This window comes from Pelodiscus sinensis, chromosome 21 (assembly GCF_049634645.1).
Source record: "Pelodiscus sinensis isolate JC-2024 chromosome 21, ASM4963464v1, whole genome shotgun sequence".
Lineage (NCBI taxonomy): Eukaryota > Metazoa > Chordata > Testudines > Trionychidae > Pelodiscus > Pelodiscus sinensis.
This window is the reverse complement of record NC_134731.1, coordinates 11,343,788-11,370,177: the sequence shown is the minus strand read 5'-3', so window position 1 is coordinate 11,370,177 and position 26,390 is coordinate 11,343,788. Positions and strand designations below refer to the sequence as shown.

At 47.0% G+C, this 26,390-nt stretch overlaps 1 protein-coding gene across 1 annotated transcript; it reads right to left on the bottom strand.

Annotated features, from left to right (window-relative positions):
- Window positions 1-1,233: 1,233 nt before the first annotated feature.
- TNFAIP1 (TNF alpha induced protein 1) lies at window positions 1,234-26,365 on the bottom strand. The gene is made up of 7 exons (XM_075904853.1): window positions 26,118-26,365; window positions 17,269-17,609; window positions 14,505-14,674; window positions 12,644-12,733; window positions 12,490-12,542; window positions 9,792-9,987; window positions 1,234-7,467 (listed from the first exon to the last, which is right to left on the bottom strand). Exons 1-7 carry the CDS (start codon window positions 26,327-26,329, stop codon window positions 7,249-7,251), a joined length of 1,281 nt encoding a protein of 426 aa, XP_075760968.1. The 5' UTR covers window positions 26,330-26,365; the 3' UTR covers window positions 1,234-7,248.
- Window positions 26,366-26,390: the final 25 nt, after the last annotated feature.

Below are 26,390 nucleotides of genomic sequence, written 5' to 3'. Positions count from 1 at the left end.
ATTTGTTGTGAAAAATCTCACTGGTTTCCCTTCATTGAAAAGAATCACTGAATCGCAGATCAACTAGAGTTGATAAGTTGTTACAGAGAACATGAAAAGATCTGAAACCAGTACAGGTAAAACCAGTGATATCACCCCCAGGGCACACAGAAATAAAAGTTTAAAAAAAAAAAAAAATCAATGTGAACTGGTGATGTAGGGAAATATTTAAGGTGTCCTTATATAAAGACAGGCCATACACAAAGAGAATGTCATTTCCTGATGGGCACTCTAGCCTGTATTTGTAAAAGGATGGACTTAATCAAATGGTTCAGGGGATAGCGGAGTTTGTCTATAAAGTGCTACCAGACCATTTGTTGTGTTTTAAGTTTATCTTGCACAGACTAACAAAACATGTAGATGATATCATGAGCTTTCGTGGGCACAGCCCACTTCTTCAGATGACCGGAGTTTTGAGTTTAGGATGTGCAGACCCAACATAAATAGGGGAGAAGGGAGATGGGGGAAGGAAAAAAAAGGGAGGGGGGGCAGTAAACCAGGAGCAGAGGGTATGAAAATATCAAAGGGAAAAACAAGTAGGCAGAACTGGCAATCTATAAGCATCTGAAGATTGGATAGTTAAAAGGAAGCCGATAAGGATCAAAGGATAGCAACAGATAAGGAAGCGTACTAAGGCAAGAATCTACACAAAGAGCTGTTGGCACCTTCATTGAATGTTAGGTAGATAATGCCCCAGCCATCCCCTATCTCTACTGAGAAGGCCATCAGCATGATAACTGAACTTGTGGATGAATTGTAATTCCAATGCCTCTCTGTGTATTTGACTAGTAGAACTGGTTTGTGACAAGATAGACACCTGCAGATCTTTTAAAGAGTGATTAGGTAGATTTTGGGGTCTGCATATCCTAAACTCAAAACTCCGGGTCATCTGAAGAAGTGGGCTGTGCCCATGAAAGCTCATGATATCATCTGTGTTTTGTTAGTCTATAAAGTGCTACCAGACCATTTGTTGTTTTTTAAGTTTAATCAAATGGGTGAAAGATAAGTAGTCTTAACAGGGCACTGTAGTGCAACCTATGGATCAAAAACTAGTGTTACATGTCTATAGTGCAGGGAATGTTATGTTGGAAGCGTGACCCGTAACGAATGCATGAACTAGAATTGTGTGCGCTAGGTATCCACAAGCCAGTCTGAATAAAATCTCTAACCCCAGTGAAAAGTCACACAAGCCACTTAAAATATAACAGTTTATTAAAAATTAGTGATCCATTTCCATTCAATGCACTGAGAGAAATCACAGGAAAATACTATGTTATTGGTTAATAAGCTTACTCCATCAACCTATTTCCCTTGCAAGGCTGACCCTTAAAAGACTAAAAATCCAGAACAAAATGAAAGCTCCTGTGATCACAAAGCAGCTTGTTCATAGAGTGTCAGCGACATTATGAAGAGTCACCCTAATAATTTGATGTCGGCCGCTAAAAAAAAAATTACAGTAGTTCAAGGGGCTTGAAAAACATCAATGAATTAAACCTCAAGACCCCTCTGAGGTAGGGAGTGTCTCACCCCATTTGTATGGGCGAGGAAAATGAGGCTTACCGAGGTCGGAGGTCACACACTGAGTCAGTGGCAGAAGTCTCGCAGCAAAACCTCAGCTGCCCTAATAAAAGGGGGTTGGTATGATATTTGGTTATACGGGAGATTTTTTTAAAATGCAAAAGGATTGCCAGAGGACACAATTCAGTTAGTCAAAAGTATTCAGCAAAACCAAACTTACTCCGGTTTCTGGCTGTTTAAGAACAAAACAAGCATTTTCTATGCCCGCCAGAATGCAGCTCTCAGAAATAGCCTAGCGTCAGTCACTCCAGTGCCCCACCAGTCGGGGTTATTTATTTATTTTTAATCATCCGGTACAAGAGAAAAAGTCAGCGAAATGGAACGTTACCAGGGGATACACGTCTCCCATTCTGAAGCTTAAATGTCAAGGCAAAGGTTAAATATTTTGTTCTGTCTCGGCATTTATCAAGCAGTGGAAGACAGCTTCCCTGCAACACTGTCCCAGCTGATGTTATCACCTAATTAAAACCTATATTAAAGTGCTGCTCAACGTAAGACATTTGTTTAGAAAGCTCCAAGCTTCCCTCCCTGGAGAAAGGAGGCCATTTGCAATTCATCACTACCCCATTTCAGAGAATACAGCTTTCCCAGCACAGATGCCAAATCAACAGTCCCCTGTCAAGGACTTCATGTACAAATGTCAGTTAATTTTCCTATTCATTCTCTAATAACCTGAATGCATAAAGTTCACTTAAACACAAGTGTGTAGATTATAGCCGGGCTTCAAAAAGAAAGCACCAGCTAATGACGGCTTGCTGGTATAGTTAAAATTCACACACTGCAAATGAGGCTCTCTCTTCTTTTCCTCCAAAAGGCTATTTTAGAGCCACAGACACAGCAATAAAATGCAAACGTAGGTGATTATGGTCTTTGTAGGAAGTTATTACAGATCTCTCAATGCACAGCTGTGAATGCCTCAAATTAAAAAGCAACACTGTCGTAATGGGGAGATCATAATAACTGCTATTTAAAAAACAGCAGAGAAAACATTCTCAGCAAGAATGGCTGCTTTGTCAACCCTGCAAAGGGTATTTTACTATAAATAAGCAAAGATTGTGCTTAGTATGATAATGATTTCAAAGCTGCATGATCCTGCACAATGGTACTTGTTCTCAATTACATCATGTCAGAAAACATAACCTAGGATTCAACAGCATCCAAGCAATTTACATCTTTTCAGGAAATAGAGGGTTAAAGTGATAATACAGAGCACAAGTTACATCAAAACTATTACTATTAAACAAAACCAGGTAGTCATACTGTACAATCAACAAGTCACGGTTCAGGTGCAATGAAAGAACATTCAACTAACATTCTGCATTGAAATATACAGGAATTTTGTTAGAACATTCAACCCATTAAAAACAGTTTCCAAATGATTCGATATGGAAACAGTGGCACTGCCTATTCCTGCATTTGGATTTAGTGAGACTTCATGGAAAGCTGTCCAACAAGGTAAGGCCCTTAGTATAGTCTATGTTCTATATAGGTACAGTACTATCTTAGCAAATCTAGTATTACGATCATTTAACACTGTGAAGGTCTCTTAGCACAAAGTCCTAGCTTTCTCTCTGAAAGTGAAGGATTTTCTGATATTCTCCCACCACTGGACTATCTCTGGGGCTGTCTGTAACAATGACACTGCTAGTTTTGACCAGCCACAGGCATTTTAACATGTCATCTAACCATGCCATGAACCACACCAATTGCTCCCACTAGTTTCTCAGAACAAAGGAAGAAACCACCTCAATAGTTCCTTGATTCACAGAACTTGTATTTCAAAAGTTACAATATGGGGGAATTTTTTTTTTTAAATTACCAGAATTCAGAGATTTCAAAAGCCTTAGTCAAAACAAATCTCAGCAGCTGTGTTTTTGCTGGCATGATGTCAAAACCATCTGGAAAACAAAAAAAACCACCTCAGAAAGCAATAAAACCAGGCTATTGATCTGTATAGTGTTTGAGAGAGGCCTTTCATAAAAAGGCAGGTGCAGTTGCCTTACTGTGGCGGCAAGCCCTGCTAAAGGTGAGGAGAATTAAGAGATCGTGTTCCAGATGCAGGAAAAGCGGCCAAACAATAAGGTTAGACAATCTGCAGCAGCTAACGCCCTGCAAAGAGGTACATTCACTCTTGTTTTAAAAAGAAAAAAATAGACGGATCCTCTATTCTTTCTAAGTATTTCTTCCCACCAAAATACCTATCTAGGCAGTGCACATTCCAGCATGTCACTGTGAACTAAAAGACTCCACAGGAAAATAATCCCAAGGGATTTTACTTTTAAATGTGCAAATGAGTTTAGGGCTGGTGAAAAGTGACCCTGGAGGAGATGGGAGTCTCCCATTTATCTAAAAAGCGGATACTGAGAAAACCAGTGGTACAGCATGCTTACCACAAGGCTCTCCACATCAGGCAATGGTTTGTGGTCATACCTAGAGTGAAGCAAAGTTTTTGGATGAATAGAAATTGTGTCAAAAATGCCTGAGGAGGGACAGCTCTGTAACTTTTAGTGAATTTGGGTTGCAAATAGTTCTGGCCAAAAACAAAACAAAAACAAAAGTACACCTGGAAAAAATATTTGGAAATGTTAGAAAGTGTTGACACTATTTTGAGGTGTCACTCTGAAATAACATTCCAAATGTTTTGTTTGAGACAAACAATGTTTTTTTCTTTTTTCAGTTTTGTTGACAACACACAAAAAGATTCCATCTTGGTTTGAAATAAATTCTCCCCCCTTTCCCCCCCATTTTTCATTTCAGTCGCCAAACAAAGAAAAAAAAATCTGCTCAGACTAACCAACCAGCCTCTTAAAAAAAAAATCAAGCTCATTTAAGATCTCAAACTAGGGCATCCAAAATAAGGTCAACTTTTCAAATGTGCTTATACATTTTTCCTCATTATCCAAGTTTATGCATGTTATCTGCCAATTAATAAATAGAACAATTAGCTAGCTTACTCCGTTTGTATCCTGAATACAAGTAAGGAAATAAAATATACTTGACACTGCAACCTGAAAGCATTTTTACCACCACATTCCACAGCCATTTAATGAATTGTCAAAGAAAAAGCTAATTAAAATATTCAAAATCTTTTATCTAACCAGACTGCTGTAGACTGGGATCTTCGTCCTGGGAGACGGACCATGCTAAAGTGCTGAGCAGCTCAGGTTTTTTAATGGTTTATTACGCTGGAAGGCTGGCAAGTCTAGCATCTGAACTTCATTGCTCTTCCCACAAACTACTCTCCGGGCAATAAAACCCCCACACCTGCTGCAGTTATATACATATTTTAAAAGGCCCCTGAAACAAACCTTGTTTTTCCTTTGATACAGTAATAAGTCATCCAGTCTGATCGTTAACCGAAGGTCGGACCCTGTGACACTGGAGCTTGCTTGGATTTGTCTCCAAAACATCATTTCTACACCAAGCCCATACCCCATTTGAGCCTTCTGTGACCAGCAACCCAATGTAGCTGCCCCACTGCTGATGTCTAAGCGTAAGCTGAGGCTGGCAGGCGTTTGCACCTATTACTATCACCAGGGTCGGATGAATTGGTGCAAACCCAGGCAAGCTCTTCTTTCTGCTTTGCACTCGGCACCAGTCCAGCTACACCAGCGAGTCACACCAACTCCAACACTAATTCCAAATTCTCCAGTGCCCTTGATAAGTTTGCCCTATGTGATTAATACCACAGCGGGATGTGGGAAAGGCTGGTTTGACTGCACAGCTCCCATGATCTTTAATGGGGAATCAAATGCCTTCCACTGAGCACACTGAGTTTAGCAAAATGAAATGCGGCACTGCGGATGCTCATGGACGGCATGCAACACGCTCTCCTTTGCAACCCGAAACCTTGAAAAGCAAATAGAAAATGTCTCACAGAAGCACTGGAAAGTCAAGCTTGGAAAAATCCTACCATCCAGCACAGGCAGGCAAGCAACAAGCCAGTCTAGACGGATGACAATTAATTCCTGGCTGCTAGACAAATTGCCGCCCTGCATTAAAACAATCCTTGATGCAATAATGAACGAGGGCATGCAACTAACTGCACATTATATAATCGTCTCCTATGTGCAGTAGCTTCCCCCCCACCACCACTCAAAAAAACAACCACCCACCACGGAGATCAGACGCCTAAAGTTGGCTGACTTGGTTCGTCAGCAAACCCCATTGTTTGCCAATCTGGGATCACCAATTGTCCTCAAGGGGGAAAGAGAGAAACTTGGGGGTGCTGAGAACTTCAGAAAAAATGAAGCCTGTAAGCTTTCAGCTGAGCTACCGAGCAAGTTGGGACTGTCGCTTTCTCTCACTGGATAGCACGTGTATGATCAAAGCTCAAGCCCAAATCACCCGAAGTCCAAGGAGAGTTGACATTGCAGTACAAAGCGGAGAGGGAACCGTTTGACAGAGTGCACGTGACCTCTCCTTTTTTAAAATACACGTTTAAAAAAAACCACGTGAGTCACAGAAGAGTCTCTCTTAAAACATAATTATAGAACAAGTCAGCGGAAGGAACTGTTTAAAATTCAGTATCAAAGTCTCTCCCCCTGGGCTGTGCACAGCCAGAGCGCCACTCGGTAACAAAGCGTAACAGCCGTTCTTATCCCTGCACTCCAAGCTCCATACCTCAGAGGGGCTTAAAACAGAGGCACATGGACAACCCCAGTGGTGTGGGAGCGAGCATGCTAAGAAGCGTCCTTTGGTCTTCACTTTACCTTAGTTCTTTTCCCTCAACAAGCCTGCTTTGTCCTAGCCTGAGGAAAGATGACACCTGGCAATGCTTTGGGGCCCTCTTGATCTAGTGACTAATTCTAGAGAGATCCCCAAGATCTGTTAACACAGTGCTCTCTCCACTCCCAAAGGCTGGAACGGTAGAGCCCACACCTTACCATGATCTCACCAGGGCTTTCTTTTCCTGTTAGCTTCACCACACCCACACCCTTCATCTTCAAGGCTTTTTCTTCTTAAGAATCACATCATTTGATGTTGGCTCTCTAAATTTCCCCCATGTGGACCATCTGTCAGCTTGATTCCTAAACGACTGGCTTACAGTGAGCTAGGTTACGCTGTTTTAGAACCAAGGGTGATCTTTGCACAAAAGGGCAAACGCCCTTCCTCTTGCCACAAGAATCTAACCATTTACTTGGCTAGCGAGACAAAGCGAATGCTAAACTACGGTTAGGATGGTACGGGGCAGCCTTGGTAACAGAAATTTAAAACTTAAGAATTCCATGCCACAAAGCTCTTATGTCTCTGGAAATGGGGTTTCAAACCGACCCATCAGCAAATGGAAGAATACCTTGCTTCCCACAGGACACAGTGCCTGGTGGCTGTCAGGACAGAGAAACTGCCACCTGTATCCGAACAAGTGAGCTCCACAGGCAAGTTCGTTGCAGCATGTGAAGAACTGCTGTCTAACACCGCACGGTGCGCAAGGAACATGTCACAATGACGCTAAACGCCTCCGGCCGTTAATGTTGCTTTTGGTTTGCACGCACAGATCCTGAGCGGCTTCTCTAGGAAGCACCCAAACCATTTGAGGATCAATGCTGGCCCACCCCCTGCTTCCCAGCCTAGCTCTGTGCATGCCTCAAGTTCTTGAACAAAGCACACCGGCTCTCCTCCAGCGGCAGGCTAGTGGCCAAGCTGCCGGTCGTCGTACGTGCTGTATCGCTTCACATGGATGCGGCGCACTCGGTCGCGCAGTTCAAAGCCCTCGTCGTCCTCGCTGTGAGAGGCCTGGCTGTGGTTCCGGCTCGTCGCCTCCAGCAGAGAGTTGTCAGGGACGCGTGGAGTTTCATAAAGTAAAACGTTTAGTGTCTCCTCGTAGATACGCGCCTCAGGGAATTCAACCTAGGGAAGAGACATGCAGACTGTTTGCTGAGGCAGGCTGGCTACCAAGACAGGAATCCCTGTCGTGCTTACTGGTGAAGGAATTTCAAATGCTCGTGCACATGAGGACAGACACAGAGCCAGTAAAACAGTTCTAAGCAGAAGAGATCTGAGAGATAATCCCCCAGGGTAGGATAATACTTCCCATTCTCTCTTGCTCAGGCCAGCTGCCGCTACTTTTGGGAGAGACTTGCCGAATCTAGCCCATCTCAGTGTCAGGATGCGGTTTCTGATACTGAACTGCAATGTCTGGGCTGCAGTCTGGTCTCAGCATCAAGTACCACTTGAGTTGATGTCAGGGGAATGACTCTAGATCTATCAGTCTGTAATTGTAAAGCAGCAATTTTTCTTCTTCAGCTGTTAGTATTGAGTCCAAATTTCCCTGTTGTCAACTTCATCCTACTGCTTTTATTGACATGTCCCCGCTTGGAACAATTCGCCTCTTTTGACATTTGTGTTTTCCAACTTTTGGAAGATCGTCAAGCCCCCTCCCGCACCCCACACATCTCACCCTTTAATCAAGCCACATATGGGGTAAATTCTGCTCCTAGTTACACCAGTGTAATCAAGTCTAGACTAATTCCAGGGAAGGTCATTTGCACCAGTGTAAGTGGGAGAAACGGGGATGTTTCAAAAGCTCCTATGGGACTTAGGAGCAGGACTCTCAATGGCATCGTTCTCCTAAAAATTATGTCGGTGCTTCTGAAATTCCCTCGCTCAATCTTTCCTCCTAAATTATTCCTTCTAATCCCCAACCCTATTTTGCACCTCTGAATTATGCCCAATCGGTCAATATCTTTGGGATATGGAGATGCTCAGGACAAGATGCAGCTCGTGAGCCCAAACAGCAGTCCCGACCCCCCAGTGAGTCACAGGAAGGGTCTAGGTGGATTGCCAGTCCCACCCTCCCATGCTCTTGCTTCTTCTGGAAGCAGTGGCATAGTCAACAGGATCTGGCCAGCAGCAGCACAGAAGTGGCTGGAATCTATTGGCAGCCTGGTGGGGCAGGAGAACAAAGGGAATGGAAGGCCGAGGAGGCCCAATGAGAGAAAGAGAGCGAGCGAGCACCAAGGGCAATGTGGACAAAAGGCAATCGGGTGGGTCACCAGTACAGTTTGGGAACCACTGTGCTAGCCAAGTTATCCCAGTCATTTGGAGTTCAATGATCAACACCACCACATGATGCACAAGTACAGGTTGTCACAGGGATGTAATAGTGGAGTCCCGCGTTTCTCAAACTGTGGGTCCTGACCCCCTGGGGGGTCACGAGCAATTTAGAGGGAGGTCGCGGTATCACAAAGTTTGAGAACCCCTGGTGTAGCTGATTAACGTGTAAGCTTTTGCTTATCGGTTAATGTTATAGACCACATGCATTTCCCTCCCTGCCCCTTGCCAGTACATTTTTTAACAGACTGGCCAGCAGCCCCACTCAGTCCTGGCTTGTGACAGGTCGAGGACCTACCACTGCTGCGGCTCTGCATCTGAAGTATATTAGGAGTCAGGCGGGCAGGCAACCCAGCTCAGTTCTGGCTCGTGCTGGGTCTAGGAGCTCAGATCCCACTTAGACAGGGGCTGCTGCCACCCCGTACTGCTGCCTCTTTATCAGAGGCAGCAGCATGGGGCAACAGGCAGCCGGTCTGTGTGGGGAGCTGGTTTTTAAACTGGCTCCCCTTGTGGACCAGCTCCCGCCTGGCACCTCGTGCTTCACGGAGTGGCAGGATGCTCCTAGGGAGTGGGACTGGAGTGCACTGGCTGCCAGCCCTGCCCCGGGGACTACAGAATAGTCGACTAACCAATAAGAATTCATGAAGTTACTTGATTATTCAATTAACCGATATTTAACTTCTCTAGTCTGTCACCCTTGGGATCTGACCGGTGCCAAACCAGAGAGTTTGCCGGACCACAGGAGGTAAATATTGTCTAGCAGCGTCTCCGACACTTCCACTGCTTCCTGGGCTCCTCAAAGACATTTAGTGGTAAATTAGAGCTAAGTAACAGCACAGAACACGGAGAGCCAGGCCTGGTAGCTGTAAACAAACTTCATAGGACCAGGGGAAACTTGGCCCCTCCCATGATAAGTGGACATCTGGCTAACTGAAATTAAGCTGGACTACAGATGTTGCTGGACCAGAGAGTGCCGGACTAGAGAGGTTCATCTGTAACGAGTTAAACCCATTCATGAGCTGACCTGCTCCTAGTCACTTGGTCTGAGACCGATCCCATTGTGTAAAGTCCCCACTTTGTTACTTAACCACAAGACTCAAAAGGAGGACAGTTCCCAGTACCTTGGTTTGTTTCTTTTCCGTGGCATACACTATTGAGGTGCAGCAGACCTCAGCAAGCTTCCGCCCCTGTCCGTAGAAAGACCAGCAGCAGATTTCATCCCCTATAACATCCTTCATGAAGAGGACTCGGCCGTTGAAGCGGAGCGAGAGTTTATCAAACAGTTCTATGTTCTTCAGTAAGTTATCGTCCGAGTTACTGAAACACAGCAGCAAAGGCAATGAAAAGGTCTTGGTGGTTTAGCAATTGGCCTGCATGGTAAGCTGCCACTGGCTTCCTATTCCTGCCCCACCACAGCTACAAGCAGTAGTCTAACTGGAGGATACAGCTGGTGACTCATTGCTCTGCACTGCCAAGAACAGGCGGGAATCCCAGCCAACTTGGAACATAAAGAGGATGCTCTGGTCCCATGTGCAAATGCTTCTTTAGAGGTCAAATGGTGTTATTAATGTAATAGTAGCCTACGGTTTCCTATGCCATTACAGCAATGATCTAAACCCACATCCTGGCCAGCGCCTGAGCTGATATCATATGCCACTATGGTTCTACTTAGCAACAGCAAGTGACCCCAGAGAGCCAATACCAGGCTCAACAGAAGGTGTCCGCGCATCAGAACTGTCACTGTACAGCAGGGGTCTCCCACCTTTTTAAGCATGAGATCGCTTTTTGAATTGAAGTACAATCCGAGATCTCTCTTGGAGCCAAATACCCTGGCCCCGCCTCCTCGGTGCCCCTTCTGCAAGGCCCTGCCTCTGCTCACTCCATCCTCCCTCACTTTCACCAGGCCGGGGCAGAGGGTTGGGGTGCAGCCTCTGGTCTTGGATTAAGGGATTTGGAGTGTGAGAGGCTGGGCTGAGCTTGGGGCAGGCAGTTGGGGTGCTGGAGGGAGTTCTAGGTACAGGCTCTGAGAGGGTCTCTGGGGCATTCTACCAATCGGCCCTGAATCCCAGAAGCATTGAAGTTTAACATTTAGTTATGGTCTGATGATTTGGTCTGGCATTCAGCATACGAGGGCAAACCCAGGCCACCTCATCACCCTGGGCCAAAGGGGCTGAGGCAAACTTCAGAGGCCTCTAAACCTGGAGGGGGAGGAGAAGGTAGCCAGGCAAGAAAAAGCACTGTAGAAGCAACATATGAAAATGGATTTCCTTAACAGGGATGTTAAGAGTTTACTCGATCAACTGTGTAACCAATAAGCTGATGCTTATTAGATAATGGTGTCTGGTAAACTCAGCCGGCTCCCAGGGAGTTGGCTTCACTGCAACAGGGCAACGAAAGCTCCCCGCTGGGAGTCGGGCCGGCAGGGGCTAGCAGCCCCACTCCTGGGGAGGTTTCACAGCAGGCTGTTCAGTATAAAGCTTAGCTTTATAGCACAGCGCCTGCCGTGCGAGTAACCACGTAACCGATACGATTTTTTTTTTGTGGTTACACGGTTACCGTATTAAAAGATTTAAGCATCCCCAATCTTGCCTGCCACCAGACCTGGTAAGTGGGATTCAAATGCTGCCCAGCTGATTAGCAGAGCGGATCAGCAGCGAGCCCACAACCAGCAGCCTGCCTTTCGAGTGGTGATGCACATCTGCACGACATGGTGCACATAACATGTATTCTGCCCATCGATGGAAAAAAATGAGAGGGAACGCTGCTGGATGTCTGGGTGGAAGCCGAAGGCTGGGCTGCTTTAAGGGATCTGTGTTGTACTGTATCACAGAGGCTGTTTTGTGCTGACTTGGTAAATCCAAGTATCAGAATAACCACCTGCTTTAGGGAGTGGCTGCTCCATTCTTTGCAGTTCACCCTCACTGAGTGGCCTCAATTGGCTCCCCGGCAGCTCCTGATGTGATCAGTCACAGGCAGCTCCTAATGTGATCTAATGCTTCATATCTCTGCCCTGAATCTCCTTTGCGGCTATGTAATTCACTGATTTCCAAAGGGCTGGAAGTCAGGCCCAAGGTGGACAGCAGGGCTGCATGGGGGCTCGGGACTGGAACTGCAGAGGGAGGTATGGGTCACAGCTGCATTGCAGCACGGAGGTGGAAGTTAACTCTGCATGGCGGGACTACTGTCGGTGGTGTTAGTACTCACGGTTCTCTGGGCACTTTGAGACACCGCCACCTCCCTCCCCCGCACGCTGAGCTCTAAGCCCCTCCCCCCCGGCAACTCAAGAAGTCTGATCATCCTTTGCCAATCACAAGTAACCACTCCTGGTGCGTCTAGACTGGCAAGATTTTGCGCAAAAGTGGCCGCTTTTGCGCAAAAACTTACCAGCTGCCTACACTGGCCGCTTGAATTTGCACAAGAGCACTGACTTTGTAATGTACAAAAATCAGTGCTTCTTGCGCAAATACTTTCATGCTCCCACTTGGGAAAAAGCCCTCTTGCGCAAGAATACCAGTGTAGACAGGGAAGAACTGTTTTGCGCAAAAAAGCCCCGATGGCCAAAATGGTGATCGGGGTTTTCTTGAGCAAAATCACGTCTAGACTGGCCACAGATGCTTTTGCATAAAAGCATCCATGCCAATCTAGACGCGCTTTTGCGGAAATACTTTTAGCGGAAAAACTTTTCCGTTAAAAGTATTTCTGCAAAATCCTGCCAGTCTAGACACAGTCTCCTGGAAGAGGAGAACCAGGACTTTACACTCCCTGCCCCCTGTTGCCCCACAGGAACCTTTATTGTCGGGGGAAACCCTCAAGACATACCTGGTGTAGGAGTATTTGTTGTTGCTCCTGTTGTACAGCAGCTTGACCACAGGCTGTGAGGAGAGAAAAGAATAAAGGCAGGGCTGGTAAGTTGTATACTGGGAAGAGCTCAGCAGAAATGCAGCGAGTGTGGGGTGGGAGGGAAAGCGGTTACTTTCATGGAGGATTCAATGAGCCGCTCCTCTTCCTTTGGAGACGTGATGATGGGGATGTTACAGACGGGCTCATAGGAGTCTTTCTTGTCCTGGTTAAAATAAAACAGGAGGCATAACTAATGCGGGAACCTCCAGACACGTATCCAAGCACTCTGGTGCAGGGAAAGCACAAAGTTGCTATAGTAACCCCACACTGTTAGCATGAGCAGCAATCCAGAAATACAACACAGACGGTAACTAGCCCTGAAAGGCCACGACAACCAAAGCATTTGGATGCAAACCAACATCAGTCCTACATAGAGCAACAACTCCCAGCCTGCTGAGGGTTTGTGTTTGGGGGCCATGGTGGTCTAAGCCAGTTTTCTCAACCAGTGGTATGAGTACCTTTAGGGGTACTCCAGAGAAGTCTGAGGGGTACATCAACACAACTGAAATTTGGAGAAAATGGAATTTTTTAATTTACATTTTATAGCGCTTTATTATTTTTGTACTTTTTACACTAAAAAATTTCATCGCCTGCCCAGCTATGATTAAGTTGTTTAAACAAATGTGTTGCAATAGTAGAAAAAATTGTGTGTGTCTGAAAACTGTAGGTACTGGGGGTACTGTATTTTTATACATTTATTTATTTATTTATTTATTTTAAAGGGGGTACTTTATAAAAAAAGGTTGAGAAACACTGGTCTAGCCCCTTTGACAAACAGGGGAAGAGTGTGGGCCAGTTTTAGCAACTGCCCCCTGAAGATCAGTCATCACACTGTATACATTTGCTGGAGAGAAATGCACCTCACTGAAATGGATTCAAACCCTTTGTTGTACAAGCAACAAGCGAGTGTCTGCTATAGTCAATAACTCCAGCTTCCATTGCAGTCAACTAGAGAGTCAACGATTGGTTTCTTGAGTAGAAAATGTATTTAAAAAAATCAAAATCTATCATCTATCTTCTGATATGACCCCCATTTAGGGTTGCCAGGTGTCCGTTTTTCGCCTGGATAGTCCAATAATTGCATCTTCTGTCTGGTAAAAAAAAACCCAGAAAACACTGGACATGTAAAATGTCTGATATTTTCTGTTTTTCTTGGATGGAAGGCCGGTGGGGACTTTTTTCTCCTGCTGCATCTGGTGGGGGGAGTGGGAGCACAGAATTTTTTTTTTTCCCTCAACAAATTTGATCTCTGGGGTTCCCCCCGCCATGTTCAGGATTTTTTGTGAAGGTATCTGGCAACCCTACCCCCATTACTGTAGTGTCTCAGTATCTCTGATCCTCCCTATACCCCTAGGAGGCAGAGAAGTGCTGCTGTCTCCAGTTTGAGGCACCAAAAGGCAAAGACTTGCCCAGAGTCACACAAGGAGTTTGGGGCCGAGCAAGGACTTGAATTCAGGCCTCCTAAATTACAGGCCCTAACCACTGGCCCACCCTTCCTTTTTTTATGATGGGAGAACTCCTTTGTTCCTGCAGTGCTTCACAAGCCCCGTAGGCACTCAGCACTGCTAACTTCCACCCCTTTTAGGGTGGAAGACAGAAGTCCAATAGTCAGATTATCTGGGGATATTCTGGCCAAGTGATCACTCCAATTCTCTTCTCTGACAAGAACCATCACATGTTTAGTTCTCCTCTCTGCATGGACACAACATGGCTTTACAGTCTTATCCAAAAGATGCACAGAGCAAGAGGTATGTTTCTCGATTTATCTGCCTTGGAAAGAGACCCTGGTAGGGATCAAAACTGTGGCTCTAGACATTTAAGACTTGCTATCAGACATCCCCTGGAGTTGCACCAGTGCCTCATTCAAACACAAGCACATACAACAGCAGGCAGGTCCTGAAGTAGAAAAACTTCAGGCTGCTGCTATGTCTTACCTGGAGAGCTGCCTGGCATATGTCGACTAAGCCCTGAATTAGGTAATATTTTGCTTCTGCCATCAGCTCTTTGATCTCCTGCCTGTTTTTAGGAAGCGCGACAGTGTCGTCTCGGAGGTAATTTAAAATGGCACCAAAGTGTTTCCCACAACGGTCTATAAGGATCCACCCTGAAAGGCAAACATCACAACATTTGAGCAGCGTATTGCAGCAGGGGAGGCAAGCAGCAGATCAGCAAAGTGACTAAACATGGAATCTGTGGAGAATTCATCTTCCTGATGTCTCCTGCAACGAAGCTTGACTCAGTTCCCATGGTAGCTAGTGGGAGTCTTTGCTGACTTCAGGGGAGCCGGAGCAGGTCCACAGAAAAGAAACCGACAGAGGAATTGCTCTTCTCCACGGCCCAACCACCAACCTCCCAAAAGGAAAAGATTCCCCACAGATTCCAAGCCTAAGAAGACCTAAATGAAAGAATCTGTAAACCTTCAGGCTTGCACTAAGAGCAACAAGAGAACCTGTAAGAATCCTAGCGTGGTTTTTTTTTCTACTGATCAATCCATACAGTTTCATCCCAAACCTGGTTGTTGTGCTTTGTCTTGTCTAGATTAGATGCCAATCAGCTTGGGACTTGGAGCCATAGAAATATTAGTGGATGTTACCAGTTGGCACTTGAGTAGTTCTGTTTAACTGACTGGTTCGGCAGTTCGATCTTAGAAAAATGCTTATGGTTAAATATGGGGCAGGTGTTTTAAGAAGCTCGGTACTATCCCAGAGAAGTTGGTTCTTACTGCTTTAATTTCTGAGTTATTTCTGTTGCCTACAGGTTGTATGGGCAAAAAAGAACATTGCATGGTGCCAGAACATTACAACCACATGAAATGCAGTAAACACTGGAGCTGAAACTCAGGCTTGAGAAATAAGTGTGGGGTGGAAAGATCTTTCAGGGGTCCTATTTAATTTTTTTTAAATAGGTTGGAATAGATTTTGTGATTTTTAACTCTTGTGCCTGGAGAACATAAGCGCACACACAAATAAATATCAAGATGTAGGTATTCAGTAATAACAGAGATCTACTAGACCAATTGGCATGTGGCAGAGATTTCACCAGTCCTCTCTCCCAGGTCTGGAGAGAGAAATCAGAGCACCATCTCACAGATGCCAAGAGACAGAACAGGCCAGTAAAGCCAGCAAGAGAAAGGCCATCCTGCATATGCAGAGAGCAATGCACCCATCAGGAAAGCCACCCATCAGGGAAAAACTCCGCACAGGACCAAAGGAAGAAAGACTCTTTTCTAATCTGGCCCCGGTGCCTCATTCCTTTGAAGAAGGATGTAGAAACTGCCATCAAACAACGCTTGCGTAGGCTGCACATAGCATTAAGAAGCAGCCCCCTGAACCTCCTTATGTAACAAGGTGGCGTTAACATGCCAGGCGGGCAAGGATTTGCAATGAGTCAGGATCTTACATGAACAGGGGATGAATAATAACGAGACTCTGGATTTCTACACTGTCTTCCGTACTTCAATCTCCCAGCACTATACAAACATGGAAGACTTACATCCCTGTGCTCTTAGGGTGCGGTCACTCTCCCCATTTTGCATCTGGTCTAACACACTAAAGATGTGCTATCACACTGATTTAGTTAAGCCAAGTATTTAGCAAGCAAGATACACCAGCTTCATACCAGTGTACGGTAGCCACACACAAAGCTGCCCTGAGTTAGTTTACACCTGGGTGTAACATCGCCCCTTCAGTTTAACCAGCACAACTTCTACGGGTAGACGAACAATATGAAATACCTAGAAGCTAGGCGACGTGCCCAACCTCACCCAATAAATCTATGGCATAGCAAGGGCCAGAATCCAGATCCACACATCCTCAAACCCAAACCCATCCCCAAACCCAAACCCACCCACTCAAAACCCAAGATCATTCTTCTAGAGGGCCCCAATCAAGGATGTTCTCTCGCAACATAACTCCACAGCTTTACTGAGCCTGCGTTATTTCTTCTCCTAACGAGACAGTTTGGCTTAGCCCATCGTGAAGCGGACTCTGAAAGCATGGCCTCTGCTCGGGCAGATGCTCTTCTTCCTATTTAAATAAAGTCGCCGCATTAAGCCCGTTTAGATGTAAACTTATTGAGCCACATGCACAGAACAACATGGCCTTTATCCTTGACGGTGGCCTTTAAATGCTACCTCAATTCAAATATTATATTATATAATTATATACCTATACAGAGGGCTTGCCGAGTGGCAGTGAGCCCCGCTCGCCAACTGCGTGGTTCTGCACAGATCGTTCTGCGCATGCGTGGATCACTCCGCGCCGGCTCTTCTGGGGTGTAATCTACTTGCCACAGGCGAGTAGATTACGCTATTTGTCGAGCCCTGCCTATACACCTAGGTTTGGCAACGTGAGTCAGAGCTTTAAAAAAACAAAAACAAAAAAGCGATTCCACTTGTCTGCCCTCCTCACACGCTTCTGGATGCTTCTATATAACACCATACAAGTGCCAACCCACATGCCGTATGCTCAGTCCTCCTGACAGCAGGGTAAGCCATCCACCTATCAGTCGTGCCAAGAGCAGAGCGAATTCTGATGAGGAAGGGGGAAATTTTCCAAAGGTAAGCCAGGACATTAATACCAATGGGAGTTGGGTTCCTAATTCCCTTGGGTCCCTTTGGGGGGAAAAAAAGTCACCCTAAATCTCACGTACTGACAGAGTCCTAGTCTCAGACACGCAAGCAGCTCCTGACTCTCTTACCTTCCTTATCCGTCAACACTTCCATCCTGCCACTGAACATGGCCTTCAACATGGTGTCATGCCTGGTCAGCACCTGCACCGTGGTGTAGTACAAGGCGCCCCCCACGTTGAGCCGCACGTACTTGTTGCCCAGGCTACCCCCTTTGAAGCTGCAGGTTTTGGGCTTGGCTCCTGAAGACCGGTAGATGGTCGTGAGGCACGTGTCCCCAGACATCTCCTTCTGTAAGTAGATGATGACTCTACAGAGGGTTGGCTTGATGGATTCCGCCGTGGTTGGGGACGAGGTCACAGGTTGTCGGATGGGGAGAGCAGGGTAGGAATGGTCATCACCTGCTCCAGCCCTGGGTGGGGTTAGAAACAAGGGGAAGAGAGTGAAATCAAGGCAGAAGCCTAGATTTACCTTCGGCGATGAAAACATGAAGCCTGCGTCAAAGAAGGTAGGGATTGTTAAGAGGGTACACAGCCTTCCACCCTGAGGTTCCAGAGTCAAAGCGAACGCAGGTGAAAACGGCTGAAAACTGTTACCTGAAAACCTGCCTGCAGGACAACTTCAACAGGGAATTTTCATCGGTTTTTACTAGACAAGCTACGTCTGTGATGGGCAACCTGTGACCCATCGAGGTTCTACGTGTGGCCTACAAGACATTTTGCTCACTGTTGTCCACGTGCCGGGTTGCCACATTCCCTGGTTTCTATCCAGCTAGGTTTTGCTCCTGCTGGTATTACTAAAGTGACATGCACTTAAAGCAAGGGCACGTAAAGCGGAGGTGCACGCTGATTGCACACAACACTGGGAGAGCCAGGTGCTCCCTCTGCAGCCAATCAAAGTGTTGCTACAGTGCAGTCAGCACACCCCGCAAATTCTACATATGTCAGCGCAAGGAGCAAAACGACCCTATCCCAGGAGGCCCTCTTGGTTACAACGGTCTTGCAGCCCACTGAGATGAAGGGGAAGCCACTAGCCTAGAAAAAAACAAGTAGTCCCGTGGCACTATGAAGAGTAACAAAAATATACAGTGTCAGGAGGTTTCATGGGCAAACCCCACTTCTTCAGCTTGAGTGGTGCTCATTAGCCTAGGTTGCCTGTCACTGTTCTACAGTTTCTGACAACACACAATGTTGGTCCAGCATTCTTCTTCCTAAAGACAACGTTACTGCTCATCTGGGATGTTAAACTGCATTTATTAAAGTAAATGTGGAACTGCTAAAAATGTCAGTTACAAGCGGGGAGGCATGCGGGCGACAGGGACCATAGTGCGGCGAGACAGGGGGCTCCGCAAGGTGCCAGCTTAAAAGCCAGCTCCCCGCACATACCAGCTCCCATCTGCCCCCTCCCCTGTGCTGTTGCCTCTGATGGGGGGGGATGCGTGTAATCGTGCATGTTAACCGGCTAGCCCAGGCTCATCGGTTAAGCATGTAAATGGCTGCACTTTCACACCCTAACTCCCACTGATGCCAACAGGAGCAGCGTTACAGCCCTGTTAAAAATCCCACCTACAACATTGAAAAAAAGGGGAAAAAGAGAGAAGGGGATCAGACAGAATATGGACTTTATTTGAATAGCTAGCCAGGAACACGGCTGTCCTACGCTTACAAACCACTGTACGAAGACAAGTGATAGAAATGTAGCCGTGTTAGTCTGGGGTAGTTGAAGCAAAATGCAGGAAAATGTAGCACTTTAAAGACTAACAAGATGGTTTATTAGATGATGAGCTTTCGTGGGCCAGAAGTGGGTCTGGCCCACGAAAGCTCATCATCTAATAAACCATCTTGTTAGTCTTTAAAGTGCTACATTTTCCTGCATTTTGCTTGTACGAAGACAGACGCATTATTAGCAGGCATAACTGAAAGGTTGAATGAAGGACTGACACAGGGAAGCTATAAAAGAAATCACAGAGTGTGAGTGCATGCCTAGTTACAATGCATCAGGAAACGAGCTATTTCCTCCCAACAAAGTCATGAGAAAATAATCCAGGCCACTGGCATTCGGTGTTTAACAAAGGAGACAGCAGAAAAAAAAATGGGGGTTGATTTTCTCTTCAATAGGAGACAAAACTTGGCAGCTCATTTCAAACAATCATTTGAAAACAATGGTGCTTCAAACCCCCCTGGCCAAATTACACTTTTCAGGACTTTACAAAGCGGAGGCATCAGCCAAACCTGAAGTGGAGGCGAAACACGTCAGTCTGAACGTCTCTGGGCAGAAGGCAGGAACTCTGCGCTCGCTCTCTGCTTCCCAGAGGGATATTACACATCTCGTTCAGACCTGTCCCTCACAATGGGAGAGTTTCCTGCACTTCCCCTTGGCTGGAAGAACAGCGTGTAGGGCTTTCCTGGCAGTCTCCATTGTCAACTCGATTCCGATCCCTGTGGGGGCCATTCAATTTCTCTATCCATACACCTGGTACATCTTTGCAGTCAGAGTTGTTCTCACTAACAGGGGAACAACTAGCTGATGCTGTAGTTGCATTCCAATGTGGAGAAGATTGCTTGGGACCTGTTTGCTGAAACATTCCTCGCTGATGAGTGCAGATAAATGAAGTTAACCTGTCTCTAGTCCAGTCCTAGCCCCTCCCTCCCCGCCCCTCTTCTCTCCCATCCCCACACAAGCAAAACAAGAAATGGAACCAAACGAACGCAAGCAAAGATGGGCCCCATCTAACCCATCAGAGCCACGACCCTCTCACTGGACTCTGGATCTCACAGGCACCGGGCTGTGCTCAGCTGAGCTCAGGAGCAGCTGCACTTTGCTCCCAGAGCTGAAATCTCTTCCCTCCCTCCCACTACGCGTAGTCTAAAAGGGCGGATCTTTTTGCAGAGCCCAGGCACTGGGATGCAGCTCCTGAAGCCCCTGCATCGCGGGTGGGTGGGTGGGTGTGGAATGCGGCTCCACTCCTGCCTCCCTCCTGCCGGCCTGGACCTGCAAGCTCTGCCCATGTGCTTCCCTTACCTGCAGGCTCCACTCCCACAGATCCCATTGGTCGGGAACTGCGGCCCATGGGAGCTGCACCGGGCAGTGCCTGCAGGGGAAATACAGAGCCACCTGCCCACTTCCCCACTGTGCCACCAAAGGGGAGCTGCTCCAGGTCAGTGCCCCTCACCCTCACATGCACCCTATCTCCTACTTGGACCCTGTATCCCTACCCCAACCTCCTGCCGACCATATCCCTTGGCCCCAGCCTGGAGTCCCTTTTTGCCTCCCAAACCCTTCGTTCCCAGCTCCACCCCAGAGCCCATAATCCCTCATTTTGGCCCCACCCTGGAGCCTGGGGGAGCGGAATGACAAAATGTAATGGCCCTAGGCCCCCAGAAGAGTAAATCCAGCGCTGAATCTACCGATCTGTCCATTTCGGGTAGCAGGCTCTTCTGTCTTCTCACTTCTCCGGACAGCAAAAGGCACCATCAGTGATCTCTTACAAACAGCCCACTACCAGGTAGTGCAATCCTTTACTGCCCTACCGGCAGCATGAGAGAGCTAAGCATCCACCTGGTACAGAATAACCTCCCGAGAGCTACAGATGGCAACTTAAATGTCAGAGATTTGAAGAATCACTGATATTACAGACCCAGACAAACCTTCCAACAGCGTCATTCCCCCCTTTGTTGGATCTGAGTAATCCCTGCCAACTGCCTCTAATAATCCACAGTGAGTGGGAAGCAAACTCTGCAACATGCAAGGACACAGCAAATTCCACAAAGCATTTTGAGGCCAAAGCAGGTCAGTCAGGTTATAACTGGCTCTAATTGGCAGCCCCACTCACTGGTTGCATTCTTAACCTCCAGCTGAGCAGCCCTAGAAAACAAAGCCCAAATTCTTTTCTGCCTGCAAACAGGTTGAAAGTTCCTTCCTCGCGGATCATTTGAGCCAAGCATCTCAGAAGTCAGTATGAATCACAGGCAATCAGGCATCACAAAAGGAAATGGCTATAAAAGCAACTGTTGATCTGCAAGCGACTAATCACTAAGGCTATGTCTAGACGAAAGAGGGATGTAAATTAGATCCGAATTGGAAATGAAGCCGGGATTTGAATTTCCCGCGCTTCATTTGCTTAATGGCGGCTGCACGTTCTTTTGAAAATGGGTAGTTTGAAAGTGAAACTACTGTCTAGACGTGGGTCTTTCGGGGAAAAAAACCCTTTTTCGAAAGATCCTGTAAACCTCATTTTTTGAGGAGTACAGGATCTTTTGAAAGTTTTTTTTTCCTGAAAGAACCGTGTCTAGACGGCGGTTTCACTTTCGAAATACCCGTTTTTGAAAGAACGTGCAGCCGCCGTTATGCAAATAAAGCATGGGAAATTCAAATCCCGGCTTCATTTCCAATTTCAGTCTATCTAATTTACATCTCTCTTTCGAAAGAGGGATGTAGTGTAGCCATGCCCTATAAGAGGTGATCACCAAGACCTGCTTGGGTGTACTGTCACACAATGACAAGATCATGGAACAATACCACACTGTTCACTTCTGAGACCCCCTGTTAAAAGGTCCTAAAGCACATGACAAACACTAAGGAAATTCAGTCTCACAATACTCACGTGGTAAAGGTAAAGGTAAGTTACATACAGACAGTAAGTCTGACACAGGAATAGGAATAAAGAGCAGGTTTCCTATCTTATTTCAGATAACCTGACCTATGCTTTCGCTGCGATATAATCCATCAGGGATGTCCTTAGGATTTACGAGGGCCTATGCAGTGCGACTAAACTGGTGCCCGACGACAGCTGGCAGGGTGATGACTTTTGAGAGATGTGATTTTAGAATCTTCAGCAACACACTCATGAATAGTTTTAAACCAAATTTTAACACTAAAGGTCCTGTCGACTAACACAGTAAATTCAGAAACTGACACTATATACCTGGGGTAGGCAAATGCCTCTTCAATGCCTTCATTACCACCTGAATGGCTCTTTCACCGGTTGGATGTTCTGCTAATGGGTCTGGCAGGCTTTTTCATGTTAAAGTTAACTAGATCCTCTCCGCAAGAAGCAAAGCCACAGACCAGGAACAGGAAGAGGCAAATGGGTGGATATTAAGACCCAGTAGTGCCCCAAATTTTCAGGTGCCCTATGCAGCTGCATGTTCTGCATATGGGTAAGGACTGCCCTCTAATCTATCCTCCGTTTGTCTTTGTTACCTTGGAAAACAAAACAAAAAATAAGTTTTATTTGTGTACGGGCATTTTCACTTTTAGGTTTCAGTTGCTGAAGGGAAATAATACTGATTTAAAAATCAAGGGGCTTCATTTGGATTTTGTTTTAAACAATTACAATCGTCTGAGGTTTTCAGTAAAGATTAAATTTTGTAAAAACCAATTTTCAAATCCAGTTAATGTAGGGAGTGATTTAAATAAAACATGTTTAAAGACTTTCAGAATGAGTGATTATAAAGGTTCTGAAAAGGACAGAATTCAAGAGTCTGATCCTGCAATGAATGGCAGATCTCCACACCCAGTCAGAGTTCCAGAAACCTACATGAGTCTGCCTGACAGCATCTCATTGTAGAATCAGGGTCTTTGTTAGCGCTATTATTTTCTCCCAACAAAGCACAGAGGAGTAAAATAGGGAAATCCTTTTTGCCATCCAGACAAGTCGCATGGGAGCCAATACAATTGATTTCACATGTTAATTAAGAGGCAGGCTAGGAGACTTCACCCATACTCAGCAAGGAAACCCTCAATTAGCGTCTTGACTGTAAGAGGAAAAGTTTGTTACTCTGTCCTTCTTTCCTGCCTTGAGCAGGAAGAGTGGCACAAGATTGTAAATACAATAGCACAACATTTCATCTCTCACATCAGGAAACTGTCCCAGTTAATAACTACTGTAAATCCCAGACCACGTTCTCAACAGCTCAAAAGAAGCATTCATTTCAAACAGCAACACTCACAAACTAAGGACGATAAACACCACTCCCCATCTTTGGGTCCAGCCCGGTAGGGAGCTGGAAGAGAGACACAAACTGGTCTATTAGCGTTCGCTTGTACTACAACAGCAATATGTAGAGTCTCTAGCTGACATCAGAGCTCCACTGTTACAGGCTCTGTACAAACATGGAACAGGAGACAGCCTGCACCCCAAAGTTGATCATCTAAAACAGCGGTGGGCAATCTGTGGCCCAAAGGCCGCATGGCACCCAATGGGGTTCTATATGTGGCCCATGAGACATTTTGTTTACCGTTGCCCATGCACAAGGTTGACAGATTGTGCCAGTTTTCGTCCACATAGTTCCTTTCCTACTAAAGTGACACACAGGTAAAGCAGGGGCACATGAAGTGAGGTGCGTGCTGACTGTACACAATATCGCGAGAGCCGTGTGCTCCCTCTGAAACCAATCAAAGCCCTGCTACGGTTACATCCGCACACCCTGCCAATTCTAGGTACACAAGCAAAACCATACTATCCCGGGAGACCGACTTGGCTACAACAATCTTGCAACCAATTGAAATGAAGGGCTACTCATGTGGCCCACTCACTAGCCTAGGCTGCCCCTCACTGGTCTAAACAGATGACAAACACCACCACTGCGTTCTTACACGGCACTTTTCATCGGTCGATCTCAAAATGCTTATAAAGGAGGGTGAAAGATCTCTTTTATTGGACCTACTCTGCTGGTGGAAGAGACAAGCATTCAAACTATAATGGAGAGCTGTATCATTATCTCCATTTTACACATGGGGAAAACATGCCTAAGGTCAGGGGCAGAACCAGGAACAGAAACCAGCTCTCGTTTTTGTATTAAGACTTATCTGTAGGAAACAATAAGCAGCATGGCCTAGTCCAGGAGTAGGGAACTTCAGGGCCGTGGGCAGCCCCCAGTTTGCCTGGATGCAGCCCCCGAGGCTCAGGGCTCCCCCCCCCCCCCCAGCATTGGGGAGACCATGTCTACGGTGGGACTGGAGCACACAAAATCTACTAGCCTGAACCCCACTAGGTTCTGGTATGTAAGGGGAACGTGGGGAGTGTCTTTCTCCTTCTCAGGGACCACGTCAATGAGGGCTGGGTTTTTTTGTTTTTTTTTTTCTTCTTACTTGTGTGCAGCCCCTCGATTGATTTTTCTGTGTGTTAGCAGCCCTCAACCCAAAAAAGGTTCCCCACCCCTGGCCTAGTCAAGAGAGCGGAGGAGTGGAACTTGGAAGACTGGTCATTTTTGCATCAGTTTCCTCAACTGTAAAATATGAATAATGTTGCTGTCCTCCTTTATAAAGCCAGGTGAGATCTTGGGATGAAATGAAATGCACTGCATGAGAACTAGTCAGTAGGCAGCAAAAGAGAGACCATTCCCTAGATTGCAGAGAATCGTGACTGCGCACACAGGAATTTATTTTCAAGAGGCATGGGGGACACCGGCAAGAGAATCTAAGAATTCCTGCTGTAAATAAAAAAAGAGAGGGCACTGGACATCTATAAGGCATCCTCAGAACATGCAAGAAGCTGCCTTACAAAGGGATAAAATATTTGCTTATGGTGCCTCTGTGCATTTACATTTACAGACATTAGTTAACCCTCACTGTCCCCCTGGGAGGTAGGGAACTTTACAAATTGTTAGTCCTGCTTCATAGGTAGAGAGAAACATGGCCCCTTCTGCAAGGAGCAGACATACCATATGAAAATACTGTAAAACTCTTTGGGGAAGGGATCATGTTTTTTGTTCCAGGTCTTTACAGCCGAGCACGCTAAGGTTCTGGTCCATGAAGGTGACTCCTGGTCACCAGCGCGATACAGCTAACGAGTAATGAATGATATACGACAAAGGGAAGAGAGGAGAATGGTTCCCAACTCTCATGAAGTTACCGTAAGTCTCAGCATTCTTAGTGTGATTCCTGAAACACTTTGTGAAGCGCTCGGAGGCAAAACGTGCAACATGAGAGATCAGCATTGTTATTATTGAAGTCCCAGCTCCAGCACCACAAGTATCTCGGCCCATCCCACCCTGATCCCCGCTTACAAAAAGTTGTCCTCCTTCCACTAGGGACAACCCTAAAGGCTTCAACATAGGAAAGGAAATACCACCCCCCCCCCCCCCCCCCCCCCCCCACACACACACATTTAACATTGCCCACAAATGAGAGGACTTAATCTCACTAATTTACCCTTTTGGCCAGACCAATGATATCGGTGTGTTTGTAGCAGATATCACCAGCCCCACCACAATCAGGTAGACAAACACTTTGATTAGTTACGCACACTAGGGTTTATACTCACAGGGGATACGTGTTGGGGGCATCCTCCCCACTCCAACCACTCCCAGGGGCATTTACCCGGCTTCCTTCTTGCCCCCAAGTCCAGGGATATTTACCCACCCACCTCCCTCCTTCCTTCCTTCCCCCCAGCCTCAGGAATCTTTACCCACCTCCCTCCCTCTTTCGCTTACCCCCCCCCCCGCCAGTCCCGAGGGTATTTACCCGCCTCCCTCCCACCCTCTTTCGCTTACACCCCCCCCCGCCAGTCCCGAGGGTATTTACCCGCCTCCCTCCCACCCTCTTTCGCTTACACCCCCCCCCCGCCAGTCCCGAGGGTATTTACCCGCCTCCCTCCCACCCTCTTTCGCTTACACCCCCCCCCGCCAGTCCCGAGGGTATTTACCCGCCTCCCTCCCACCCTCTTTCGCTCCCCCCCCCGCCAGTCCCAAGGGTATTTACCCGCCTCCCTCCCACCCTCTTTCGCTCCCCCCCCGCCAGTCCCGAGGGTATTTACCCGCCTCCCTTCCTCCCCCACCCAGCCCGCTGGTATTTACCCGATTCCCTCCCTTCCCCCCACCCAGCCCGGGGGTATTAACCCACCTCCCTTCCCAGGCGGGGAGTATTTACCCGCCCCCCAGAGTATTTACCCGCCTCCCTACATCCCGGGGGTATTTACCCGGCTGCGGGCCCTTCGTGCTCCCCGAGCTGCTCGCGATGCTTCCCCGCGGCCCCCGCTGCAGGAGATCCCGGCCCAGCTCTCCGCCCTGCCCCGGGCACAGCCTCCGAGCGCAGCTTCCCCGGCGCGGGCCCGGCTCCTCCCCCCCACGGCCCGGGACCGCTCCCTGCAGCGCAAACTACAGGCTCCGGCATGCACCGGGGCCGGCCCATCGACCGCGACTCCCAGCATGCACCGGGGCCGGCCCATCGACCGCAACTCCCAGCATGCACC

What these genes read in the sequence shown, in the direction of transcription:
- TNFAIP1 (XM_075904853.1), bottom strand. Translation starts at nt 26,329, where the DNA reads ATGGGCCGGCCCCGGTGCATGCCGGAGCCTGTAGTTTGCGCTGCAGGG. An exon ending in CACGAAGGGCCCGCAGCCGG is followed by an intron (nt 17,610 to 26,117) that starts GTAAATACCCCC and finishes AACCCCACCCAG; the next exon opens with GGCTGGAGCAGGTGATGACC. An exon ending in AACAAATACTCCTACACCAG is followed by an intron (nt 9,988 to 12,489) that starts GTATGTCTTGAG and finishes GCTGTGTTTCAG; the next exon opens with TAACTCGGACGATAACTTAC.